Source organism: Pan paniscus, chromosome 10 (genome assembly GCF_029289425.2).
Source record: "Pan paniscus chromosome 10, NHGRI_mPanPan1-v2.0_pri, whole genome shotgun sequence".
NCBI classification, from domain to species: domain Eukaryota; kingdom Metazoa; phylum Chordata; class Mammalia; order Primates; family Hominidae; genus Pan; species Pan paniscus.
The window spans coordinates 55,282,086-55,309,771 of NC_073259.2; the positions used below are offsets into that span (position 1 = coordinate 55,282,086).

The 27,686-nt window shown below is 34.7% G+C and overlaps 1 protein-coding gene across 2 annotated transcripts in view; it reads left to right on the forward strand.

The window, feature by feature from the left end:
• Positions 1-27,686, forward strand: part of CPNE8 (copine 8) — a 280,364-nt gene that overhangs the window by 44,627 nt on the left and 208,051 nt on the right. The window contains exons 1-3 of one of the 2 annotated variants that reach the window (XM_063593096.1): positions 10,657-11,701; positions 15,850-15,953; positions 24,563-24,602. In XM_063593096.1, coding sequence (XP_063449166.1) covers positions 11,663-11,701; positions 15,850-15,953; positions 24,563-24,602 — 183 coding nt within the window. In that variant the 5' untranslated portion in view covers positions 10,657-11,662. Of the gene's footprint in view, positions 1-10,656; positions 11,702-15,849; positions 15,954-24,562; positions 24,603-27,686 lie in introns of those variants that run through there. The other variant, XM_003825722.7, reaches the window with a different exon arrangement.

Sequence of the window (27,686 nt, forward strand, 5' to 3'; positions counted from 1 at the left end):
TAAGTTTGACTATTTTAGATACCTCATGTAAGTGGAATTATACAGTATTTGTCCTTCTGTGACTTGTTTATTTCAGTTAATATAATGTCCTCCAGGTTTATTCATGTTGCTGCATATAGCAGGATTACCTTATTTTGTAAAGCTGAATAATATTCCATTGTATATTTCCACATTATTTTTTGTGATAAGAACACTTAACATAATATCTACACTTTTAGCAAATTTTTAAGTATGGAATACTGTATAGTTAACCATAGGCACCATGCTGTACAGCAGATCTCTGGGACTTACTCATTTTTCGTAACTGAAACTTAATACCCTTTGACTAATTCTTCCCAGTTTTCCCTCCCTTCAACCCCGGACAGACATTCTTCTACTTTTTGCTTCTATGAATTTGAATATTTTAAATTCATCATATAAGTGGTATTATGTAGTATCTGTCCTTCTGTGTCTGGTTTATTTCACTTAGCATAATATCTTCCACATTCATCCATGTTGTTACAAATGGCATGATTTCCTTCCTTTTAAAGGCTGAATCATGTCCCATGGTATGTAGACTATTGTGAATAATGCTGTAATGAACATAGGAGTGTAGATATCTCTTCAAGATCGTTGAGTTTTTTTTTTTTTTGATATATACTCAAAAGTGGGATTGCTGGACCACATGATAAATATTTTTAATTTTTGGAAATTTCATACTGTTCTCCATAGTGGCTGCACCATTTTACAATTCCACCAATAGGGCACAAATGCTCTAATTTCTCCACATCCTCAAAAACAATTCTTCCTTTTTTTTTTTTTGATAATAGCCATTCTAACAGGCATGAGACAATATCTCAGGGAAGTGTGAATTTACAGTTCTCCAATGATTAGTGATGTTGAGCATCTTTTCATATACCTGTTGACCATTTGTGTATCTTCTTTGGAGAAATGTTTATTCAAGGTTTTTTTTTTTTTGCCTAATTTTAAATTCAGTTATTTGGTTGTTTTGCTGCTGAGTTTCCGATTTCTTTGTATATATTGGTTGTTAATCCCTCATCAGATGGTACACAAATATTTTCTCCTTCTGTAGGTTGCCTTTTGACTCTGCTTTCCTTTGCCATGGAAAAGCTTTTTAATTTGAGTTAATCCCATCTAATTTTGCTTTTGCTGCTTGTGCTTTTGGTGTTATAATCAAGAATTCATGGCCCAAGACCAATGTCATGAAACTTTTACCCTATGTTTTCTTCTAAGAGTTTTACAGTTCCACATCTTACATTTATGTCTTTACTTCATTTTGAGTAGCCTTTTGTGTATGATGTAGGATAAGTGGCCAGTTTCATTCATTTGTATATGAATATTGAATTTTTTCTACACCATCTGTTGAAGAAATGATCTCTTCCCCATTGACACCCTTGTTGAAGATCAGTTAAACATCTCTGTGTGAATTTATTTATGAGCTTTCTCTTCTATTCTAATGATCCATGTGGCTGTTGTTATCAGTACTATGGTATTTTAATGACTATAGCTTTTTAGTATATTTTGAAATCAGGAAGTGTGATACCTCGAGCTTTGTTCTTTTTCAAGATTGCTTTAGCTATTCAGGATCTTTTGTGGTTCCATATGAATTTTAAGATTGTTTTGTCTATTTTTATAAAACATGTCATTAGGATTTTGATAATTATTGCATTCAATCAAAGATCAAGATCACTTTGGGTAGTGTGATTATTTTGATTTTCCAATCCATTAACATGAGAGGTTTTTCCATTTTTTTGTCTTTCTTATTTATTTCATTCATGCTTTGTGTTCAGTGTCTTTTACCTTCTTAGTTAAGTTTATTACCAAGTATTTTATTCTTTCTGATTCTGTTAGAAAGAAATTATCTCTTAAGTTTCTTTTTTGATGGTTCATTGTTGGTGTATAAAAAGCACAACTGATTTTTGTAAATAGATTTCGTATCTGCAACTTATGAATTTGTTTATTATTTCTAATAGTTTTTGTGGAGTCTTTGGGATTTTTTTTTTAACCTATAAGTTCATTTGCAAATGAAGATAATTTTACTTCCTCTGTTTTGATTTGGATACCTTTTATTTCTTTTTCATGTCTAATTGCTCTGGCTAGGATTTTCATACTATGTCGATTAGAAGTGGTGAGAATTGTCATCTTTGCCTTTTTCCTGATTTTAGAGGAAAAGCTTTCAGTTTTTCACCAACGAGTATGATGTTGCCGTAGGCTTTACGTATATGGTTTTGTCATGTTCAGGTAAAGTATTTACTAAGTATTTTCATCAAGAAAGGTTGTAGAATTTTGTCCAGTGCTTTTTCTGTGTCTATTGAGATGGTCATGGTATTTTATCTTTTAATCTGTTTTATTGTGTATTGCACTAATTGATTTGCTTTTTTTCAATCATCCTTGTATCACAGGAAAAAAAATCTCATTTGCTCATAGTGTAACTGAGGTGGAAGTTGGGACTCGACTCCAGAGGTGAGGCTTAGACACTAGACCAAATTGAGGACTAGCAAAAACAGGGCTGGTGTGGAAGCAGCTTTTCATAAGATGTCTACCAATGTGCCATGTCAGTTTACCATTGCTGTGACAATACCTGGAATTAATTGCCCCTTTCCATGACAACAACCTAATGACCTAGAAATTACCACTCTTTTCCTATAAATTTCTGCATACACTGCTCCTTAATTTGCATGTAGTTAAAAGTGAGTATAAATATGACTGCAGAAGCACCTTTGAGCTGCTACTTTGGCACATTGCCTATGGTGTAGCCCTGCTTGCAAAGAGCAGTAACTCTGCTGTTGCTGTAGACTGACACTTTAATAAAAGTTGTTGTTTAACACCACCAGCTTGCCCTTGCATTCTTTTCTGGGTGAAGCTAAGAACCCTCCCAGGATAAGCCCCAATTTTGGGGCTCGACTGAACTGCATCATAACCATCTATGTTAGGTAATTGGCTTTATATGGAGGAAAAACAAACTTCCTGTCTTTAGGACAAAAGGTAGTTTTGCAACTTGGAACAATGTCTCTACCAAAATTAGGCTCCTACTTTCCCACAGAAACTGGGAGACAGAGGTGCAAGTTATTTCGATGTTTACATTATATAAAGATGGCTCCTATGTTCTTGAGAAGGGCATTCCTGGGTTATAAAGCTGACCAGAGTTTTCAAAAGGATTTATATACATTTCAGAGAGAGAAAGTACTTGTAATTACATGTTTTCCAAAGTGAATGCTCTGAATAAAAGGAGGGAGGGAAATATTTTCTCTTATTATCAACAGGGAGAATTAAGCCTCTTATTTATTTATTTTTAGACAGAGTCTTGCTCTTGTCTCCCAGGCTGGAGTGCAATGGCACGATGTCAGCTCACTGCAACCTCCGCCTCCCGGGTTCAAGCAATTCTCCTGCCTCAGCCTCCCGAGCAGCTAAGATTACAGGTGCCTGCCACCATGCCTGGCTATTTTTTTTTGGGGTTCGCCATGTTGGCCAGGCTGGTCTTGAACTCCTGACCTCGTGATCCACCCACCCTGGCCTCTTAAAGTGCTGGGATTACAGGCGTGAGCCACTACCTCTAGCCTAACCCTCTTATTTTTAATTTTTGGTTTGTATTTGTCCTTACATAAGAAATAATACAGAGAAATCCTATGTCCTGTTTGCTCACTTTCCCCAAGTGGTAATATCTTAAAAACTCTAGTACATTATCACAACCAGAATATCGACATTGATAAAATAAAGAAATAACTGTAATGTAGTTCAGTGTTTTTAGTTGTACTTTGCAAGAAAAATAGAGAAACGACTCCATCTTTCTGGAAGTGAAAGTCCCATCCTTACAGTTTCTCTGATAGCCAATCAATAAACAATGACAGATCTATGTTTTATTTATAGTCAATATATTCATGTACTGCCAATTATATTACAAAATAAAATATGAATTATTAGAATTGTAGCTATGATTTTAATTAGGTATGTCTCTTGTGTAAAGGCTACATTGGCATGAATAATACTGATATATTTTGTTGACATTTATGTATGTTAAATCAGTGTGTGATAGGGTTTTGCTATATGAATCAGTAACATTTGAAGGAAAAGTTTGAAGGTTGTCAGTATAGGTTGCTAGCCCTTTATTTTGAAAATTAAGGAAAAAGACAACAAGATTAAGGTAAACATCTCTATTATCATAATTTATTTCTAAAAAAAGAGTATTTTTTATCAAAATATATCTAGGCTGTATATTGAAAAAAAAACCCTGATACTCATAGTATAGTGCAGTTAGAAACCTCATGCAGTCACAATTTTCCTTAAATGTGAAGCATCTAAAGTTTTAAATAAAGATAAATCACAACATAAGGTTTTGTGATAGTACATGTATACTGAAAAACCACAGCCTAAAATTTTATTCTATGGTTAATCATTGATATAGTAGCTGTCTTCTCCCAAGTTTTAAATGTGGTGATCAGTTTCTTGCAGTACAACATGAAGTACAGAACAATGTCCAGCCTATTTGTATTTTTATTTTATGGGCATTATAAACAATTCAATTTTACATAGGCATTTTGAAAAATTTGTAAGTACTACTGTCAAATTTATTTTATCGATTCAGAATATTATAGGAAAACTAAGAAAAATCTAAGATTCTGCCCTCTAGGCAACCCATGCCATTAGTTGATGACACCAGGTGTCTAGCTAGTGAGGATTATAGACAAGGATGATCCTTTTAATGTGCTGTTGAATTTGTTCTACTTGTATTTTGTTGAGGATTTTTACATCCATATTCACCAAGGATATTGGTCTACAATTTTCTTTTCCAGTTGTGCCCTTGTTTGGCTTTGGTATGATGATAATGCTGGCTTCATAAAATGAGTCTGAAAGGTGTTTCTTTTTCTTAATATTTTGGGAAGAATTTAAGGAAGATTGATATTGATTCTTGTTTAAATGTTCGGTAGCATTCATCAGAGAAGCCATCAAGTCCCAGGTTTTTCTTTTTGATTACTGCTTTTGAGGTTGTTGATTACTGCTTCAATCTCTTATTCATTATTGGTGTGTTCAAGTTTCCTATCTTTTCATGGTTCAGCCTTAGTATGTTATATGTTTCTAAGAATTTATCCATTTCTTCTGGGTTATTCAATTTGTTGGCTAAAGTTGTTCATAATAGTCCCTTATGATCATTTTTATTCCTGTACCATCACTTGTAATGTTTTCTCTTTCATTTATTATTTTATTTGTGATTTCTCTCTTTTTAAAATTAGTTTAGGTAAAGGCTTGTCCGTTGTTTTATTTGTTCTTTGGTTCCTTTCTGTCTCTTTCTTTCAGTTGTTTCATTGAATTTTAGAGGTTTTGTTTTAACTTTTAATTGACAATAATTGCATATTATATATTTATGGGATACAATGTGATATTTTATATGTTTACATTATGGGAATAATTAAATCAGTTTGTTTAAGAAATCCAGTACCTCACCTACTTATTATTATTTTTGTGGTGAAAACATTGAAAATTTTCTCTTAGCAATTTTGAAATATATAGTGCATTATTATTATAGTCACTTTTTTCTACAGTAGATCATTAAAACTTATTCCTCCTGTCTAACTGAAATTTTGTACACTTTGATCAACATCTCTCCTTTCCACATTCTGTGTTGTGCATGGATTTATTTCTGGACTCTCAGTCCTGTTCCATTGGTCATTATATGTTGTTATGACAGTAACATGCTGTGTTGGTAACTGTAGCATTGTGATCGATTTTGAAGTCAGGTAGTGTGATGCCTTCAGCTTTGTTCTTTTTTGTCAAGGTTACTTTGGCTATATGGGATCTTTTGTGGTTCTATATAAAACTTAGGATTGTATTTTCTATTTCTGTGAAAAATGACTTGGAATTTTGATAGAGATTGCATCATTTATGTAATATGGCCATTTTAGCTATATTCAATTTTCAGTCCATGAACATAGAATAGTTTTCCGTTTATTTGTGTCATAATTATTTCTTTCATCAGTGTTTTTTTTTATTATATAGGTTTTTCACCTTTTTGGTTAAATTTACTCCTCAGTATTTTGTGTTTTTTCATGTTATTGTGAATGGGATTTTCTTAATTTCTTTTTCAGATAATTTGTTGTTAGTGTAAAGAAATACTACTGATTTTTCTGTGTTGATTTTGTATCCTGTAACTTTACTGACTTTATCAGTTGTAATAGTTTATTGGTGGAGTCTAGAACTTTCTCTATATAAGATCATGTCATTAGCAAATAGAAACAGTTTCACTTCTTTCTTTCCAATTTGCATGCCTTTTATTTCTTTTTCTTGTCTAACTGCTCTGGCTAGAACTTGCAGTCCTATGTTAAGTAGAAGTGTGAGAGTGGGCATCCTTGTCTTGTTCCTGAATTGGAAGAAAAGCTTTCAGTATGATGTTAGCTGTGGGCTTTTCATATATGTCTTTTATTGTATAGAGGTATATTCCTTTAAAACTTAACTTGTTTTGAATTTTTATCTGGAAACTTTCTTGAATGTTGTTAAAAGCCTTTTTGGCTCCATTGAGTTGATCATATAGTTTTCATAATTCGTTCTGTTAATGTACTGTATCATCTTTATGGAGTTGTGTATTTGAACCATCCTTGCATCCCAGGGATAAATCCCACTTATGATAAATTATTCTTTTAATGTGCTGTTGAATTCAGGATGATAGTATTTTGTTCAAGATTTTTGCACCTGTGATCATCAAAGATAGCTGCCTTTAGTTTTCTTTTCTTATAATGTTTTTGTCTGGCTTTGGTATCAGGGTGTGTTAGTCAGGGTTCTCTAGAGGGACAGAACTGATAGGATAGACGTATGTATAAGTGGGAGTTTATTAAGAAGTATTGACTCACACAATCACAAACCACTGGTGTAAGTCCAAGAGTCCAAAAGCTGAAGAACTTGGAGTCTGATGTTTGAGAGCAGGAATCATCCACACGGGAAAAAGATGAAGGCCGGAACACTTAACAAGTCTGCTTTTCCATCTTCTCCTGCTTGCTTTATTCTAGTGTGCTGGCAGCTGATCAGATGGTGCCCACCCAGATTGAGAGTGGGCCTGCTTCTCCCAGTTCACTGACTCAAATATTAATCTCCTTTGGAAACACCCTCACAGACACACTCAGGAACAATATTTTGCATCCTTCAGTCCAACCAAGTTGACACTCAGTATTAACCATCACACAGGGTAGTGCTGGACTTGTAAAATGAGTTTGGAAGCATTCCCTTTTCTTCAGTTTTTGGAAGAGTTTCAGAAGGATTGGTATTACAGATTGATTGTCCCTAATCTGAAAGCTAAAAATTCAAAATGCTCCAAAATTTGAAACTTTTTGAGTGTTGTCATAATGCCACAAGTGGAAAAGTTTACATGTGACCTCATCTGATGGGTCACAGTAGAATGTGGTCAAAACCCTGTTTCATGAACAAAATTATTAAAGTTATTGTATATGATTGCCTTCAGCATATGTGTATAAGACATACGCTGAAGCATAAATAAGACACACACTAAAGCATAAAACAAAGGAGTTTCATGTTTAGACATGAGTCCCATTCCCAAGATATCCTAATATGTATATATAGTATTCCAAAATTTGAAAAATTCTGAAATCTGAAACACTTCTTGTCCCAAGCATTTCAGATAAGGGAAAATCAACCCATATTTTTTCTTTTAATATTTGGTAGAATTCTGTGTGAGTGTCATCTGGCCTTGTTTTTCCTTTGATGGGATATTTCTTTTTTATTATTATTGATTTAACCATTTTATTCATTATTTGCTTATTCAGGTTTTCTATCTTTTTTTTATTCAGTCTTTGTGGGTTGTATGTTTCTGTGAATTTATCCATTTTACCTAGGTTATCCAATTTGTAGGTACCTTGTTTATAGTAGTCTCTTATGGTCTTTTGTATTTCTGTGGTATCAGTTGTAATGTCTTCTCTTTCATTTCTGAATTTGTATATTTGTCTTCCTTTTTTTTCTCTCTGACTAAAGGTTTGTCAATTTTGTTTACCTTTTCAAAAAATCAATTCTTAGTTTTATTGTTATTTTCTATTGTCTTTCTAGTCTCTGTTTTATTTATTCTTCTCTGATCTTTATTATTTTCTTCCTTCCACAGACTTTGAGCTTGGTTTTTTCTTTTTTTTTTTCTAGTTCTGTGAGGTATAATGTTGTTTATTTGAGATCTTGGTCTGCTGTATGCTGCTGTGATCTATTACATAGAGCTGGAACAGAAATTCTCATTTCTGATGATAATTGCTGCATATGGTATATGAAAAATTAGAGATAATGCAAAGGTTTGAATGATTTTGTAATTTTCTAGAGTGGGTTTACTTTTACTTATGTAGATACAGAAAGGCTAGTAAAAGTTCACCTTAATTCCTTAAACATTTGAATGACTCTAATCTGGCTTTCATTGCTCTTGAGGGTTGTTCTTCCGATTTATCCTTCTCAATTGTAGCCCTTTGGGATCCCAGTCTAAAGGTTTGTTGACTTATTTTTTAAAATTTTTCTCTTTCACTTTTTAAAGGTTTAGACATATTAAAAATGGAAAGAAATGTAGACCAAATATGCATATACACTGCTAAAATCTCTGCCTAGTTTGGCCTTTTCTAAAGTATATGATAAAACTTTAATAAATGTTTTAACTAAAGTTTTAAAACAGTATAATATAATTTTAAATGCTGGTGGACTTTAGTTCTTTCTGTATTTTATGTGTGAAAATTACAGAGACATGATGTAGGTATTCATTTGTTGGTGGTTAATGATTTAGGTGAGTTCCTAAAAACAGAAGATCCTAAAAATTGAATGACAGTCCCTTGTGTGAAATATTTTGTCTTATCCAAGAACATTAGAAGGAAGTCATTTTACTTCTCTCTCTCTCTCTCTCCGTGTGTGTGTGTGTGTGTAGTGTGTACATGTATTTTTATATCTATAGCTACATCTCATTGATCTATAATATTGTAAGATCTAGATAAAGCTTTCAGATATTCTACTTGTTATAATAAAGTGAGTTTCGTATTATTGGATTGTGAAAAAAATGCCTTGGATAATGAGTTATATAACAGAGCTATATGTCTTCCTCTTATAAGAAGAGGGCTGTGGAGTCTCTGTTGAGGCCAGTGTTTTATTTCCAAGAGGAAGAGTATGAGAATGTAAACCTTCTTTGTGTGTGTAGCTGTGTGTGTTTGTATGTTTGGTATCCTTCATGCAAGCTGGATATTTATAGTCCTAAATTGCGGTTTTAGATTAAATTTATCTTAATATTATGTCAGAATATTCTGCCTACCGTACTCATCTAATTTACTCTTGTGTAATCTCTGGAAAGTGTGGCTGTATATCATGGCTACTAAGATTTAATTATAACATAATAATTGAATTAAAGATGTGCAGTTGTTCAGATGACCTTTTTTCTTCATCACTTTCACTTGACAAGTGAATGTGAGACTGGGTGGTTGTGCTGGGCCTTCATAATATATTAAAACTTTCTGAACATTTTTATCAAAACATAGTTCATCTGCTTGGTGCCATAAATAGATGAAGTTACTGAGTGTTCTTTCCAGTACTGCTTCTCTGAAGTAGTTTAATAATTAGTTGATTTAGAAATGAGGAGTATTTCTATTCTATCATTTTCTGCAAGATTTGTTCCTAAATTGGAAAAGTAGCTATTTATCCAATTAGCTCAAGCATAAAACAAAGGAAAACTTTGAAAGACTTGATTGTGAATTGTTTTTCACTTTTTGCTTGGAATTTTAAAAGGAACAGTGTTTTCTGGTTTTAACAAATTTAAGTTTACACACTTTTTTTTCAAATAACTGAAAATTTTCATACTTGGTGAATAAAAGAATAGTTTCCTAATTATAAGTTTATGAAAACTTAATACTGTATCATTATGTAAAAGTGCTTGGCTTCCGCATATTTGTACATGTACATTGTGCCAGAGGTTATTGTAATTAGGTTCATAGGTACTTTTGATAATCTAGTATTATTGATATTCAGAACGAGACTTTTTAGGACACAAGTTAAAATTCTTTAAAATGTAGCTGTTTCTGGGTGTATAACATCAACAAATATTATTAATAATTGTCTTTCCTCAAAATTTTACACCCCTTTGATAGGTATAGAATGATATGCAACTGCACATTTTCCAAAGAATTAGCAATTATTTATTTAGTAGCATAAGACATTAGCTAAGATGTAAATTTTATTTCAAGTCAAAAAGATTAATCACTTGGTTGATAGCTAATACATTCCAGCATCCAGGAAATAACCAGTGTATTTCCCATAAGCTGAACTAGTCATAACATATCTGTAGATTTCTTATTATTTCCAGTTTTCACTTTTTATAATAGAGTGAACTAAAAGCAGGAAAACTGCCTGAAAGTTTTTTGTTTCTGATTTTAAAAGTAAATTCTACTCATTGCAAGAAATTGGGAAAATCCAGAAATGCATAACACAGTTTTAAAAAATTAGATGATAATCATTACATTCTGGTACACTGTATTCTATTTTTTTCCATATATATATGCATATATATGCTTATGTTTTAATCAAATTGGTATTATGCTATACATATACCAAAATTGGTATTATACTATATATTACCCTTGATATATTTTCTGAACCTTGATATTTATATCTCAGATCTCCCTTATTTAACCATTTGTTCAATTTTATTCAGGTGTAAATCAAACACATGTCTGTGTCCTGTTCCTTCACAAAGCTTACTGTCTAGTGGGGGAAACATAAACATTTTATTTTTATTTTTATTTTTTGAGATGGAGTTTCACTCTTGTTGCCCAGGCGGAAATGCAATGGCGCGATCTTGGCTCACCACAACCTCCGCCTCCTAGGTTCAAGTGATTCTCCTGCCTCAGCCTCCTGAGTAACTGGGATTACAGGCATGCGCTGGCTAATTTTTTTTTTTTTTTTTTTTTTTTTGAGACAGAGCTCACTCTGTTGCCCAAGCTGGGAGTGCAGTGGCGCGATCTTGGCTCACTGCAAGCTCCACTTCCCAGGTTCATGCCATTCTCCTGCCTCAGCCTCCCGAGTAGCTGGGGCTACAGGCGCCTGCCACCACGCCTGGCTAATTTTTTGTATTTTTAGTAGAGACGGGGTTTCTCCATGTTGGTCAGGCTGGTCTTGAACCCCTAACCTCAGGTGATCTGCCCACCTTGGCCTCCCAAAGTGCTGGGATTACAGGTGTGATCCACTGCGCCCAGCCTACATAAACATTTAAATGTATAGTAGCAAAATATAAGTTTTATTAAGGGGGAAGACAGGTGCTATGAGAGAGACTAAGAATGGAGCACCTATTTCAGATTGATGTTTAGAGCTGACATGCTGACATTTAAGCAGAGGCTTAAAGGATGAGGAAAAACTCAGCCATTCAAGAATGGGGTTAAGAACATTCTAGTAAGAGGAAATAGCAGGTGCAAAGGCCATGAGGTAGGAAAGGGTTTGGTGTGTAAAAGGGCCTACAAGAAGGCCAGGAGGCTGGAGCAAAGATAAAGAAGGGATACTGCCTAAAATGAGGTTAGAGAGGAAAATAGGAGCCAGGACCTTTAGACCAAAGAAAAGAGATTTTATTATAAGTACTACAGGAAGCCATTAAAATTTTTTGGCTGGTGGAATGACATGGGCATGTTTACATTTTCAAAAGATTATCCTGGATGTCACATAGAAGATGAATTGGAAGGAGAATAAAAGAAGAAGAAGCAGAAATGTAAGTTAGGAGGCCCTTTGGGTAGACCATAAGAGGGAAGAAAAGCTTGAGTTAGGCTGATGATGGGAGCTATGGAGAGAAGTAAACAGCTGTGAGGCATGTTTTGGAGTTATAACTGATAACTTATGAGGTAGTGATGAATAGGAGTTGGCAGTTTAAAAAGAAAGACTTGAGATTGGTGACTTTCATTTGTGGTCTGATAAATCAAGTGGATAGTGGTAACATTTATTGACAAGAAGTAAACTTGGTAAGCACCAGTATTAGGGTGATGTTTGTGATATAAAATAATTATTTTATGTTTGGATGATACTTTTGAGGGATCTATAAGACAACCACTTGTATAAGTTAAGAAAGCAGTTGTATGCATGAATACCCAGAAGTGAGTCTCAGAGCTGATGACATGCCTTTGGAAGTTATCATGTAGATGGGATTTAAAACCAAATAAATTATCCTGGTCTGTTTTGTGTTGCTATAACAGAATACCTGAGACCACGTAATTTAAAAAGAAGAGAAATTTATTTTCTCACAGTTCTGAAGTCTGGGAAGCCCAAGATCAAGGCACTGGCATCTGCCGAGGGCATTCTTGCTGTATCACATGGTGGAAGACGGAAGGGCAAATGATGGCCAAATGCTGTATGAAGCCTCTTTCATAAGGGCCTTCCTGCCATTCATGAGAAAGGTGCCCTTATGGCCTAATCACTTCTTAAATGCTGTATATCTTAATACTGTCACATTGGTAACACCTGAATTTTGGAAGGGATACATTCAAACTATAGCAGGAACAGATGAAATAACCTAATAAAAAGTGATTGTAAGAGAACAAGAGTGCCTTGAACTGAGCTCTGCCAATGAGATGTTGAATGCTTGAGAATCTGAGAAGAGGAGAAACAAAGAGGAATGTGGTGTCAAAAGTCAGGAAAGACGGCTTCTAAAAAGAATGAGTGGACAGCTGTGTCACATGCTGCTGAGAGATCTGGCAAGATGAGGGCCAGAAGTGACCACTGGATTTAGCAATATGAAGGTCACTGGTGATATAATCAAAAACAATTTCAGGGCTGTGTGGTAGAAGACATATTGTAATGGATATAGTCATAATATATAGATGATTTGCTAAAACCAGGATTTTAATGGCTACAAATTAATCTTCACTAGAGATAGCAGAGTATACTCAGTCACTCCTATTGCTGAGGAGCCAGCATTCTATGAGAAATAGGCTTGTGTGTGTTTTAAGGGCTAATAGGCTCTGGGGAGTTGCTGGCTGCACCTCAATGGGGCTTACTGTGGGAAATTTCACTTCATTTTTTTTTTTTTCATTTTCTTTTCTTTTTTTTTAATTATACTTTAAGTTTTAGGGTACATGTGCACATTGTGCAGGTTAGTTACATATGTATACATGTGCCATGCTGGTGCACTGCACCCACTAAGTCGTCATCTAGCATTAGGTATATCTCCCAATGCTATCCCTCCCCCTTCCCCCCACCCCACAACAGTCCCCAGAGTGTGATATTCCCCTTCCTGTGTCCATGTGATCTCATTGTTCAATTCCCACCTATGAGTGAGAATATGCGGTGTTTGGTTTTTTGTCCTTGCGATAGTTTACTGAGAATGATGATTTCCAATTTCATCCATGTCCCTACAAAGGATATGAACTCATCATTTTTTATGGCTGCATAGTATTCCATGGTGTATATGTGCCACATTTTCTTAATCCAGTCTATCATTGTTGGACATTTGGGTTGATTCCAAGTCTTTGCTATTGTGAATAATGCCGCAATAAACATACGTGTGCATGTGTCTTTATAGCAGCATGATTTATAGTCCTTTGGGTATATACCCAGTAATGGGATGGCTGAGTCAAATGGTATTTCCAGTTCTAGATCCCTGAGGAATCGCCACACTGACTTCCACAATGGTTGAACTAGTTTACAGTCCCACCAACAGTGTAAAAGTGTTCCTATTTCTCCACATCCTCTCCAGCACCTGTTGTTTCCTGACTTTTTAATGATTGCCATTCTAACTGGTGTGAGATGGTATCTCATTGTGGTTTTGATTTGCATTTCTCTGATGGCCAGTGATGGTGAGCATTTTTTCATGTGTTTTTTTGCTGCATAAATGTCTTCTTTTGAGAAGTGTCTGTTCATGTCCTTCGCCCACTTTTTGATGGGGTTGTTTGTTTTTTTCTTGTAAATTTGTTTGAGTTCATTGTAGATTCTGGATATTAGCCCTTTGTCAGATGAGTAGGTTGCGAAAATTTTCTCCCATTTTGTAGGTTGCCTGTTCACTCTGATGGTAGTTTCTTTTGCTGTGCAGAAGCTCTTTAGTTTAATTAGATCCCATTCGTCAATTTTGTCTTTTGTTGCCATTGCTTTTGGTGTTTTAGACATGAAGTCCTTGCCCATGCCTATGTCCTGAATGGTAATGCCTAGGTTTTCTTCTAGGGTTTTAAAAAATTCTCTCTGAGTGTGAGTTTAGGTTAAAAATCCAAATACTTGGGAATATGGGTACTGGCTGAGCTTCTGTTTGAGAGTGTTGTGCATTTGCCGCTTTAGTGCTCTCTGCTCTGGTCTGGAAACAGTTTTTCCTCCCAGCAGTAGGAACAGTGGGAGGGTGGAGGGTCCCTCTGGTTTATACTTGAACTTACTGACCTCTGCACAGTTCTCTTGAAGTACGCGAGCACTGCCAGCCCCTGGTTATTTGGGTATATTCTCTTATTCCCACTCCCTTCAGATTAGAAAATTAAAATGGATAGGCTCATTGTTGGATCTTCTCCAGGGCCTATGTTTTACACTTAAATAGAGGAGAGTCCTAGAAAGAATGCAGATTTTGTAGCCAAAGTGACTTAGGTTGAAACTCTGCTGTAATTTTCTTATCTCTAAAATGGGGCTACTTCTACCATGCAGAATTATAGTAAATATTGAAAGTAATGTGTGAAAAGTGCTTGGAACAAGGTAAATACTCAATAACTGGTGGCTGTAATTGATATTATTGTTTAAAGTAAATTCTCAATATTATTGAAATGTTGAATTAGTGACGTGGGTTATAATTTGTCTGTATGATATTGGTCTGTGATATAAAACATTGTCCAATTGCATAGGCCTCTGAAAATTTGTTCTTTTTGGGAGTGATCCATTGGAAGTAGCCTTAGTAAATCCTATGTCATCAATATTTTGTACTACAGTTTTATTATTACAATTTAAGAAAGCTTCACATTTTAATGGATTATCATAGTTCTTCTCTTTTCCTATTAAAAAGATAATATTTCATTGAACTTTAATAAAAGTTGGTTTGTGATAAGACAGCATGCTTCATTGCCTAATGTTGCTCAGAACCAAAGTTAAAATTCTCTCATTAGAATTCCGTGGGAGTTGGAAGGGAAGAATGTAAGCCAAGGATAGAAAAGAGATGTAAATTTTATATTTGTGCTCTATCTTTGGGAGAAGTGCCAAATGGCCTTCTTTCACATTGAAAGGAGGGAGGACTAGAAAGTGGAATATTTTTTCCTGTTTTCCACTTGCCCTAAGATGGAGAAACTTAGTTTTTCTAAGCTAAAGTATAGCATATTGCTTTAAAAGATGCAAGAAGTATAGGTCCCATTTTAGCTATCTAGATATGGTAAGAATTAAAACATGATTAATCAGAAACAACTGATTGTTGTGACATATGTGTGTAGGAGATTTTCAGAGCATTCTCCCCAAAACATGGCTAATAAACGGCATTGTATATGGGACTGTTATGTATAAAAAGAGGAGGAAGGTTATGAATACTATGATCTCTTCAATTATAAGAATATGTATTGTCTGGCCTTCTTATATACAAGGTTAGGAAAATAATTTATAATACATTTAAATTTTAGGTAGAAATAACTTCTTTTCATTAAAAGAGGATTTAACTTTCAAGTAGGGAGAGGAGAAGGAGAAGCATTATGGTTTGTCATATGAATTTTGGGGAGAAGCTGATTTTTGAATGAACTCAGGGCTTATTTTATGATTTCCCTGAATAAATAAGAGAGGTGATTTGATCGCTAAAAAATTTCTATTATTTGGATATTTATTGCTTATTTTTTAAAAGAACTGTGTGATGTTAAGTACTATACTTGTAATAAGTAGCCGTACAAGGTTTAATTTTAAATTCTCTCTCTCTTTCCACAGTTTGGAAGAACTGAAGTAATTGATAATACTTTAAATCCTGATTTTGTAAGAAAGTTTATTCTGGACTACTTTTTTGAAGAAAGAGAGAATCTTCGTTTTGACTTGTAAGTTCTACTAAAACTTGCATTTAGAAAAATTTGATTTTAAAGACAATATTACTAATGTAAGGCAGGGTCCTATGGTTGCACTGAGTTCTAGATTATATTGGCAGGAAACCAGATTAATTCTGTTCAGAGTGTGGCCCAAGCAAGCCCCCTGCTTTGCATTTTGTAGGTCTGAATACATGTTGAATGAATAGGTGAGCAGTTTAGCCATGCAGGACGGTGTATATGGACATTCTTCCCAACTGCCCCGTGCTTCAGTGGATTTCCTACAAGTTCTATGTATACTCCAAAGTTATCACATCCACTCCCATGGCTGATGTCTCTCAGATCTTAAGTTTGGCTCAGCAGCTTCTTAGCATAGCAGCTGGATCTCTGCCTAACTATGGCTTCCATTCATCCCTTGGTAGCCTTGTATTTTTCCAAGGACCAGGATAATCGAGTCAACATTTTAAATATGTTAAGTATTCTTGTTACTTTGATACTAAGTCTGGCATATTAAAACATTATTGTCAAATCCAAGTTCCTGTCCACAGAGAACATAGAGTCAGCCTGTTTATATTATTATAGAGTTTTTGTTCCACAGAAGTGAACTGTAGTGATTGTTGAAGTATCTGGATATGGTTAAAAGGAAATCTGTTGTGGGGAGGTGGGTAAAATATGCTTAAAATATGAAAATAATTAAAGGAAATTCACGAACATTAAAAGATAAATGTCTTATTTTAAATAGCTGAAAATCCTGATGTACCATGCTTTTACAGTTTATAAATACTTTTTGATAACAAAAGCTATCAACATCTTATTTGAAAAAGTCATAATTTGCTTCATAATGTAAAAAATAACAGCTCTTTACTGTTAATAGCCTTTCTCATTTTCCTCTAAAATATGCATGGTAAAATAACCTGCAGTGCTTGTGTTTAAAAAAGATCTTATACTAGCTTCTTTCTTCAGGAATACTGAGTATTTGTCATATTTATCAAACAAAATTTATTACATCCACATTTGGTTTTTTATTTTTTAGAAACTCCTTTGCAAATAGTAAAAATGAGGCTCATTGGAAGAGAAACTGAAATGAAATGTGGTAACTTCCTGATTATGTTTATTGTACAGGCTGCACATAGCGTTGCCACTAAAAAACAGATATAAGTCATGTAGTATGTGGTTGAATTCTCCCATTATTCTGGGCCTTGGTAGCAATTGCTTTTTAAGAATTTTCTTTTACACCAGCATGGGACTCTTAATTTTTCCTGCTTAATCCCAGACTTAACTTTATGTTAAAATCAGCCTCTATTTCATGATTCTTTGTTCCCCCCTTTGTTTTTTCCTTTCTTTTTCTTCCTTTCTCATTCATCTGCATTGTTTTCACTGTTGAAAGTAATAAATATTTATTGCAAACTTTAAGTGATATAGACATTTAAAATGAAAGCTTCCTTTTATCCTAATACAAAAAAGCATTGCCTCCCCTCCCAAACCTGCAAATGACTCAATGTATATGCTGGGAGTTTTTTTTTTCTTTAAGCATACACATATGCATACAGGAATTGCAATAAATATATTTTCCTTTACCTTGTATTTTGCAGATATCCTTTTATGCCACAAAATATGCATATACCACATTCATTTTAAAGGTTATATAATTTCCATTGTTCAAAATAACTGTAATTTATTTAACCAAACACTTACTGATGGGCATTTGGCTGGTTCCATTTTTCCTACTACATATAATCCTGCAGTGAGTTTCCTTGGATGCAAATCTTTTTGTAGTATATATTTATGTATACTTTACGTTTTCAGAGGACAAATTACTTACAGCCAAATTTTAGGATTATAGGATGCAGACAGGAGTACCCACTGTCTGGTTCTAAATCTTTGGAATCAACTTGGTATGAAAGTTAATTATATGAATTGAGTCATTCTTGTCATACTCAACTAAATCAGAGTCAACAGGCCAGGGGGAAAAAGCACTTATAGCACCTGTTCCAAGAATTGAATTTTCCACAAGGCCAGTTGCTGAATCGGTCCAATGTAACCCTAAAGAACAGTCATGACCTGCCATGACTCTAAGACTAGTTTTACCTACCACCGTCACTCACCAATTGCCACTTTTGCCAGCTCCCAAAATCTTCTGTAGTGCCGATCAGTTTTCTTTCAAAACAATATATAGCTTTTCTCTTTCTAATAAAACTCCCAACCTTCTCTTAGTTTTTTGGACATACTGAATGAAAATCACCCTGGTCTGCATGTATATGCCCTGAATTGCAATTCTGTGCATCCCAAATAAAAGATTTAATTTAGAGATTCATCTCTGTATTTTATTTTGATTTCAACATTGGAGATCCTATAAGCTTTGTTACTTCCCTGAACTCCTCGTCTGTTATTTAGCTCTGATTTTTAGATCCGTGTCCTGCTCTTCATTCATTACCTGATACTCAAAACTTGTCTGTTCCAGGAACATTTACCTCAGAGTGTCAGGAAACTATAAAGTAACATAAATTAATGTTAAGTAAATGGATATATTTTAACTTCCTAATTGAAGTTGAAGCAATTTTTACAGAAACAGTGTAACGTTTGAAATGTGAAAGCATATTGCAAAATGGAATTAAATAAGTATTGTTTTACCTTTTGCATGTATTTTGTTAGTTTCAGAAATTCAATTCAAAGAACATCTCCATTTTATATGATTGCTGAAAAGTTCAAACAATTAGGGCTAGAAAGGGTTACCTGCGGAAGATCATCAAGAGGAGTAACAAGTCCATCATCTTAGTTCATGTAGTGTCTTTGCTATCACTTTAATTCCTTTTGATTTTCCATTTTTTAGAATACTCACATAATAAGCTTTAACCTGAAAGAACAGGCTTATTATTATTATCATCATTATTATTTTTGTGATTTCTTCAGGATATCTACATAAGTAAATGTGGAAATAGTGTAATAGTTCACGAGTTTTATATATATATATATATATATATATATATATAATACCTGTGATATTGGTTTTTAAAATTCTTAGCAATGTGTTATTCCTAGTAAAAGTAACATATTCATGGTAAAAAAAAATTGGAAAATAAAAAAGATTAAAGTAGGCAATACAAATTACCAGTAGTCCCAACCCCTACCACCCAGAGAACTACTGCAAATATACTGACATATTGGCAGTATCAGCCTTAAGTAAATATATACAGAGATTAATCTCTAAGAAAAGTATTTATTTAGGAATAATATACAATAATTAGAATTGCAATTTGCACACATACACACACGTACCAGAATGGTTTCTGGTGTGTTCAGAGAACAAAAGGAAAGGCTGGAGTTTTACTGGGAAAAGAGAAAAATTACATAGGTTGTTTTGAAAGAAACTTTATTGATGCTGGTTGTGTCTTACAGAAGCTGGTGATCTCTGATTGGTAAGGGGTGGCAATTACTAGGTTAAACTTGTCTCAAAATCACAGCAGGTCCTTGAGGTTTTGGATTGGGCTTGTGAGACAGTTCTTGGAGTAGGTGTTTGTGACTCCCAAGTGATTTTCCCCATGGCTCTGCTGCCATGGGGAAAATCAGTCCTGATTCTGTTTTAGTTGGGTGTGACAAAAATGACCTCATTTTGTGTGATCAATTTTCACTGTAGTAATGTAGTTCGTTGAAGGAACAGCATGCTGAAAGATGCATTAGTGTAAATTGACCAACAGATAGATGTAAATGGTTTTCAGAATTGTTTTGGGTTTACTTAATGCCTGTTGATTTTATAAAAGTCTAAACAAATTAAAAAAGAAGCTTTGAACATGTTTTATCTAAACTGGATATTATAACAGGTTTTAGAAATGGCTTTTATAAACTTAAAAAAAAAATCAGTGCTGAAATAATTTTAACGACAGTGAGAGAAAAAGAGAGAGAAAGAGATAGAGACAACTTATTTCTGCTACCACTGACCCAAATTCTTATAAGTACTATAATAGTTAACCGATAATAATTTTTTTTATTGTTACTATGGTATATCTGAGATATATTTTCAAGATTACCTTATCGGCTATAAGTCCTAAAATTCCCTTGCCTTTTTGATCTGGTATGTGCTTACTCATTCAGGAGACATGGTTTCTTTCATGCTATGTATATATCACAGAGAAAGTAATAAACTTTGACATTTATTTATTTTCATTGTAATTATCACACTGATGATAATACAGGTTCCTAATAAATCCACTTTGTTGTCATGGTTGAAAACTTTATTATTGATAGAGTAGCTGTACCAAAATGCGTTTGAGCAGGAAGTGTGGATAGCCTTATCACTTCGTAGTATGTGCCAGATAGAGGATAATTCAGAAATTACTCTTCTCATTCATTTTTTCCATTCAGATTGGAACACTAAAAAGGGATATCTGAGTCTAGATATGACTTACCTAGATAATTATTTTCTTTCTTGATAAATAAAATGGTAATAATCATGAAATGTATAATGTTATTATAAAATATTTTAGATGGATCTCAACACTTTGAGGAAAAATAACTTGTTTTATTTCTTCTAGTAGTTGTCCCAACACCATGTCAACTGTGGTTTTTCCCATTGGTTAAGGGCTCCCTTAACAATGTCAAAGTCTAATTTCATGCCTTTCCAGTCACTTTTGTTTCTTAGAACCATCTTACTCTGTTAATTGTTAGGTACTTTTTATTTTAAAACTTTAATCTCAAACTTCATTTAAGACTTTCCCCTTCCACTCCCTTCAGCTGGAGCTATTGCCCAGCTCCTTGCAGGACAGAAGGGAGGTGGGAATGCAAAAAGGTAGGCGGTGTTGGGAGACAGAGATGGGGGTCTCCTACCGTCCAAAAAATCCAGACCTTATGTGGGAATCAGCCTCAGAGGACACATTTTAAGTACTTTGCTTGTCTTGTCCTTATGGAGGAGGGGCCAAAAAGGACATTATTCTATGTTTTTCGTCGCTCAGAAAGCACTTTCTAGAACTTCCTAGTGAGTTTCTCTTTCATTGACAGCCCCAGAGTGGACTTGCAGCAGGGCCCCGTAGCTTACTGATGAACCAGATGCTGCACTCCCCTTCTTGCAGGCATCCCAGATACCTTGCAGGCATCCCAGATTTTGGAGCCATACTTTACTTGGCTTTGGGGAGTGGAAAGAACCTCCCTACTGCCCCCCAACAGAGAGGGAAAAGTCTTCACTTATGAATAGTGTGTTCATCACCTGGCCATGGACTGGTCCCCTGAACTTTAGGGAGAAAGTATGTGACCCTAATGTGATTGATTCAGTAGCTCTGAGCTAAGCATGATCACATATTTTGTTTTTTTTCTTTCGGCCTTAGTTGCAATTCCAGAAATACAAGAAAAATTTCCATCAATATCTGTTACTCTTGAATCAAAAACGAAATCCTAAGGTGCACCCAAATCAGCTACTGCCAATTCATTACTGTAGTAATAAGGTTTCAATGGCAGGATGAAGTTGTTTGCAAAATTTGTTACTAAATTTAGGCACAGTGGATGCATCCTCTTAGGAGAAACTACCAAGCTTCCTCCATGATCATATATTCTGTCTTCCTTAAAGAAAGTATGGAACTTATAAACAGATACACAGGTACACGTATACATTGTAACCAGTTAGGATGTAGTGTTTATGTTATGACCTGTGAGAGTGGGACTGGAGAAGTCTTGATATATTTAGAAAAGTTAGAAGAAAAATTGTGTTAAAAGAAAGATGGTAATTTTAGGCTAGGCACGGTGGCTCACGCCTGTAATCCCAGCACTTTTTGGAGGCTGAGGGGGGGCGGATTACTTGAGGTTAGTAGTTCGAGACCAGCCTGGCCAACATGGTGAAACCCCGTCTCTACTAAAAATACAAAAATTAGCCAGGTGTGATGGCGGGCACCTATGTCACCCCAGTGACTCTGGAGGCTGAGGCAGGAGAATCACTTGGACCGGGGAGGCGGAGGTTGCAGTGAGCTGAGATTGCACCAGTGCACTCCAGCCTGGGCAACAGAGTGAGACTCTGTCTCCAAAAAAAAAAAAGGAAAAATGGTAATTTCTAATGCTTTATAATCTAACATATTGTATTCAGGTATATCATGTAAATTACCTATGAGATAATGGTATTTAAAAAGCTTTGTAAAATACAGTGAAAGAGGATTGTATTTGAAGATACTTAAGCTTTTTGTGATGAAAACATTTTCCTTTTACTTCTTAATTGAACATTCGATGTCATTTCTCCCCAGTCCACACTCGGTTCTTTTTAGAAGATAGTTTCCAGAGTTGATTTTTGAGAAGGAGCTAGCACAGCTATGTTTCATCTCTGATATTGTTTAAGTTGCTAATTTCAATCTTACCTTTAAAAAAAATTTCCTATATAAGAAACATTTCTTGGATAAAAAATGTATTTTTTTGTACTAGCAACTGTAGTTCTACAGTAAATGTTGGCAATTTGCTGATTTAAAATTCCAGGCTATAGCTGTTGAAAGTGCTCAGAATGCCTTGATGCGAAGGAGAGTAATTTGTAATTCTTCTGAGGCAGGTTTTTGCATCATGCTTTTTTTTTTTTTTTTTTGCTATTGTAAAATTTAATTATAAAAGTATGAAAATAAATTCATTTACGTAGGTAAACAGGTCATAATGAGTGTGTGCTGTTGGAAGAGAGAGGCAATTAACTTCCTTCTTATTTAAAAAATAATAGCAAGAAGTCATATTCTCTGCATTTAATCCCTCATCTTTCTGCTTCTCCCTGTGGAAAGGAAGTCACAGGACTTCTGGAGGAGAGACTATTTTGATAAAGACAGAAAAAGCTCTAAATATTTTAAGTTTTATCATGGACATTTTCAAGCAGATTCAAAAGTGGCATGTATGTATTGCCAGTTTTGGTTCATTTACTTCCTCCAGGTTATTTATTATATACTTATTGCTGAATCACTTTAAAGCAAATCATTTCACCTACCAATACTTCAAAATAAAGCTCTCACAGATAAGGATGCTTATTTATGAACCTCCTGTTTGTTTGCTTGTTTTTATAAGACCACCACGCCATTGTCCAGCCTTACCCCAAATAACTACTTACTGGCAGCTAACATTCAGGCCATTTGGAAATTTCTCTGATTGTCTTAAAAATGTCTTACAGTTAGTTTAAGTCAGGCTCCAAACAAGAGTCACACATTGTATTTTTCTCCTGTGTCTCCTGTATTCTATAATACTTTCCTTCCCCTTTTTAATACCAGTTATCTGTTGATGAGATTCATAATATTTTTTAAAAGAGAAGGTGAGACAAGAAATTCCATCTCTATAGAGTGGCTCTGTGTGTTCTCTCTCACATCCCATCACTTGGAGTAATGCTAAGATTGTTCAGGGGTTGTCTGCCTGATTAGAAAAGACCCTGTCCTTTCACCTCAAAGCCTTAGTATCCCTGGATGATTATTACCTAGAACCATTGCAATTCTAAAGCTAGTTTATGGTAAACATTCTTTGCTAGAGAGTGAATGGACCCTCTGCCTAGCATCCGTATACTCAGTGAACTTTTAATGATTGAGATGTTTTCTTTATTTGTGAAAACATTCTTATGTGAGAGAGGAGACTTTAACCTTTAAAGAGGCAGTTAATTTTTGGTAGGAGGTTATTCACAAGAAATTTGAAATGAATATGATTTGGGAGAAAGACTGTAGTCAGTACAAATATTTTCCTATACAAGAATTTGGCAAATTGAAGATATTTTGACTATCAGTGTCCTCTCTACTTCTACAAACTCTTTAATACCAGGGGATAAAGTGATAATGAATGATCGTATTGCAGACTCTTTCCAAGAACTGATTAATTTCCAGTACCAACTGGTCAAAACCAGAACATATGGTAGTCTTATGTAAATATGTTTGTTTCCATAAAATGTATGTTTTCTTTAAGTTCTGTGATTAGGGAAAAATAATGTCTCATTACTGCAGCCAATTTAACAATAGCATTTAAGATATTAAGTAAAAATTAAAATGTGTGCTAAGGACAACCTGTTACCAGGATCTGTTTGTTAAATAATTAATTTGATTTTTTAAAATATTTTATTTTGAGATAAACATAGAGTCATTCACATGAAGTTGTAAAAAATAATACAGGAATTATACGGAGAGACTTGTGTATCCTTTACCTGGGTTCCCCCAGTAGCAACATCTTGCAATATCACAAATAGGATATTGACATTTATCCTGGCAATATACAGAACATTTCTATCACCTCAAGGATCCCTCATGTTGCCCTTTAAAATGATGTCCAGAGAAGAGGGCTTTTCAGTTTTTAAGGAATTTTGAAGTAAGTTGCACAGTACTGGGATACTACTGATGCACAGAAAAGAGAAGGTTTAAACTTATGCACAGAAAAGAGAAAGTTTAAACTTATCAAAAAGCAGAATTGATTATTGAGAAAATATTAAGACTTGTTAGGTGTTTAGAAATGAAAGAACCCAAGGATCATGAATTCTACCACTGGCATGTAAGCCACGGAATATGTGAAACTTTAAAATTTGCTAAGTTTTTCTTCCTATTGGTATTATTTTGGATTCATTTTTATATTATTTATGTGTTTTGGAAAATACTGGGTTTTTTTCTAGCTGTATTTTGTGGAAATAATTTGAGTTTTATATTTCAATCTTTTAGGTATGATGTTGATTCAAAGAGCCCCAACTTATCCAAACATGTAAGTTCATATTTTTATGTTTTTATAACATTATAATACAATGATTAGTACTTATGCTGACTTATTAATATTAAAGTTATACATCTATTAAGTTATTCATGTAACGTGATTGTCATAGAAAATAAGTAACATTTTAAAAGAACCCCAGAAAAACATTTTGGAGGAGCTTATTAAAAACGTTACCTTTAGTAAGTAAAATGGACTAATCTTCTTTTTAATTTTTAATCTTTATTTTTTCAGTAAATGATGATTACAGTTCCCAGTGATGTTTGAAGTTAGATCAGGTTAAGCAAGATGAAATTGCAAGTGTCTTTTTGCAAGGTTTAACTTCTAAGAGAATGGGAAGTAGCTGAGTATAGGCAGAGTGGTTTGTTATTCTGTTTTTTTTTTTTGTAGTTTGTTTATTTACCAATATTTCCTGAATATCTGTATATGCCAGGCATTGTGCTAGTTTCAGAGGGCATAATATGGGCATGATAGACATAATCTCTGTCCTCAAGTCACTTATATTTTGTTTTCTTTTTTGGGTCCCTCCTTTGGTCTATTCCTCTTTTCTCAAGAGCTCTAGTTGCCAGGTAACAACTGTTACCTGGGGAAATTTCCAGGTCCAGGAGTAGTTGGGCATCAAAGCTAGACAGAAAAAGAAGTGTAGATGGGAAGGGAGGAATGAGAGTGAGATACTCCAGCGAAACATTGTGCTAATCCATCAACTTGTTTATTGACCTGTGAAATTGGAATTAGGCCACCCCCAGTAGGAAGGGCTGAATGAGGGTGAAAACAGCATTCTGAAAGGAGATAACTGAGGTGCCAAGTGAAATCTGGGTACACAGATGTAGAATTAGCAGTTGTGTCAGAGTTAGGAGGCTGGCTGGACTAACAGTGCCCAGAAATGTAGGAGGGTGAGATTTTTTAACTTTTCCACTGTTGTACGCTGTCAAACTAGAATAGATGGGCATGTGATTTCCCATGAAGTTTGGAGAAGGGGAGTGTAATAATTTGGAAAAGAGATGAGACAGAAAGGGGGATTACGAGCTAGGAAACAGATTTGGAAAATCTGGGAGCATGGATACGTATGGTGGTAAAAATCACATTTACTGCTGCCCCCTTCATTGAAGGAGGTATGAGATTTATTTGTGTTATGAAGCATACAGCAGAATCATGTGAAGAAGTATTCAGGAACAGTCTGTCTAAGTGATTTACCTCTTTACAGGTTGAAAAAAATGCTGCAACAAGATTATTGCTCTCCATAAGTAAAGTTCATTGTGATTGCCATGCCACCTTCCTGCTCATGATTAAGGTTTATAGCATTGTGACTAGACATTTACAATTTATTTGCATAGCTTTATATTGGAAGTTTTGCAAATGTCCTAAAAAGAATCAGAAAAGAAACTGCATTTTATAGTCAAAGTTGTTGAGTTGTAAGGAAAGAAATGTATTCACTTCTCACACATAGGTTGTTGATTAAAGGGATTATGAGCATGTCATAAATGTGAAGTGTAGGTTGGCTTTATGGGAGCTGGCACTGGAAACAGGGTGGTGAGTTGTGAGTGAGATAGCTATTCTCTCCATTTCTCTTTCTCTCTCTCAGGCCACATATTCTTTTTACCATGTCTTTTCTCTGAGCTTCTGCTTCTCTTTGAAGACCAAGTTTCTCTGTTTAGGGAAATGACCTCACCACTTCTGACTGGACATAGACTTCCAAGTACCACTCTCCCTGAATATAGTTTCTGTGTTTCTTAGTTCAAACTACTCTTCAAAGGGCGTAATAACTGGCAGGTAAGGACATTTCCATGGGGTTGGATATTTTAAGTGAAGTTGGGAACATGTGTTTCCTATCAGTGGAGTTGCCTTAAGTACAGGGCAGAGAGAAGTGTATGGGATAGGAAGGTACCTTAAACATGGCTAATTCTTTTCCCTTTAATAGTCACTAGTGACTACATTTTATTATATAAGAGATACTCCTCCTAGAAATCATAAATGTATATTTCCTTTCAAATCTTTCTCTTTTGTAGAAATACTTTTATTTTCATAAGAAAATTTTATCTTCTCATCGTAAGAAATTTTATCTTGACACTGCTTTACCCTCATGATACCTCTTTTACTATCTCCTCATCAGGTTTTCACTTCTGCTTAAACTACCCCGACATAGGTTAGATTAAGATTGAATGTCTTCTCTTCACTCTTTACCTCGTAATCTCTCTCTCTCTGTTCCAAATAGGATTGACTACTCCGTTCTTGAAACATTCATTTCTAACTTCCACAGAAACCTCTCCCTTGCTGCTTCTCCAGCCTCCCTGTTTACCCATTATCTGTCACTTTAAGCTTTATTTCCTCCTCTTATCCCTTAATATTATTTTTTCTCATAACTTTATTTTCAATTTTTATCTCATCTCACTATATGAACTGTTTTTGGGAGAGCTCAACCATGTCCCTACCATACCTGATGACCCTCAAGTGTTTATCCCTCTGGATACCTTAGCAAATGCAAGTTTCAATTGCTTGTTAAGTATTTCCTAGTACATACTCCACAGAAGCCTAAAACTCAAGTAGATCTAAAATTTATGATTTTTTCCTTCCAGATCATGTGCTTCTGCTTCTGTGATTTATCTTGAGAATAATTCATCAACACAGTTTACTCAGTTAGAAAATTTGGATGCATGGTTAACCACTTTCTGTGTCACGTTTGACTTTTACTGAGTCACCAAGTCCTATTCCTTCTAACAAAAAAATGCTTCTCTTTCTGCCTTCTTCTTTCCCTTCTTGCTGTTATTGCCTTAGTTCAGATTCTTATTACTTTTCTACCGATATATTGCATCGTCTCCTGTAGGTCCCATGATTTATATTATTTCGCATTTTAAGCTATCCTTTATATTTGTGTCTGTGTTATGTTTTTAAAATATATTTAGTCGACTATACAGATTAGTTAATAAGTGCCTGAGCTTATAAGTAGGTGAAGGATGTCGAAAGAGAAGAAAAATGTGTTTTTGAATTGTTATAAGAACTGTTAGAGATGACCATCTAGATTTCTGTTAGAAATTTATAGCAAAAGCTGTTCCTTAATTGAAAGCATACAAGTACAGATTT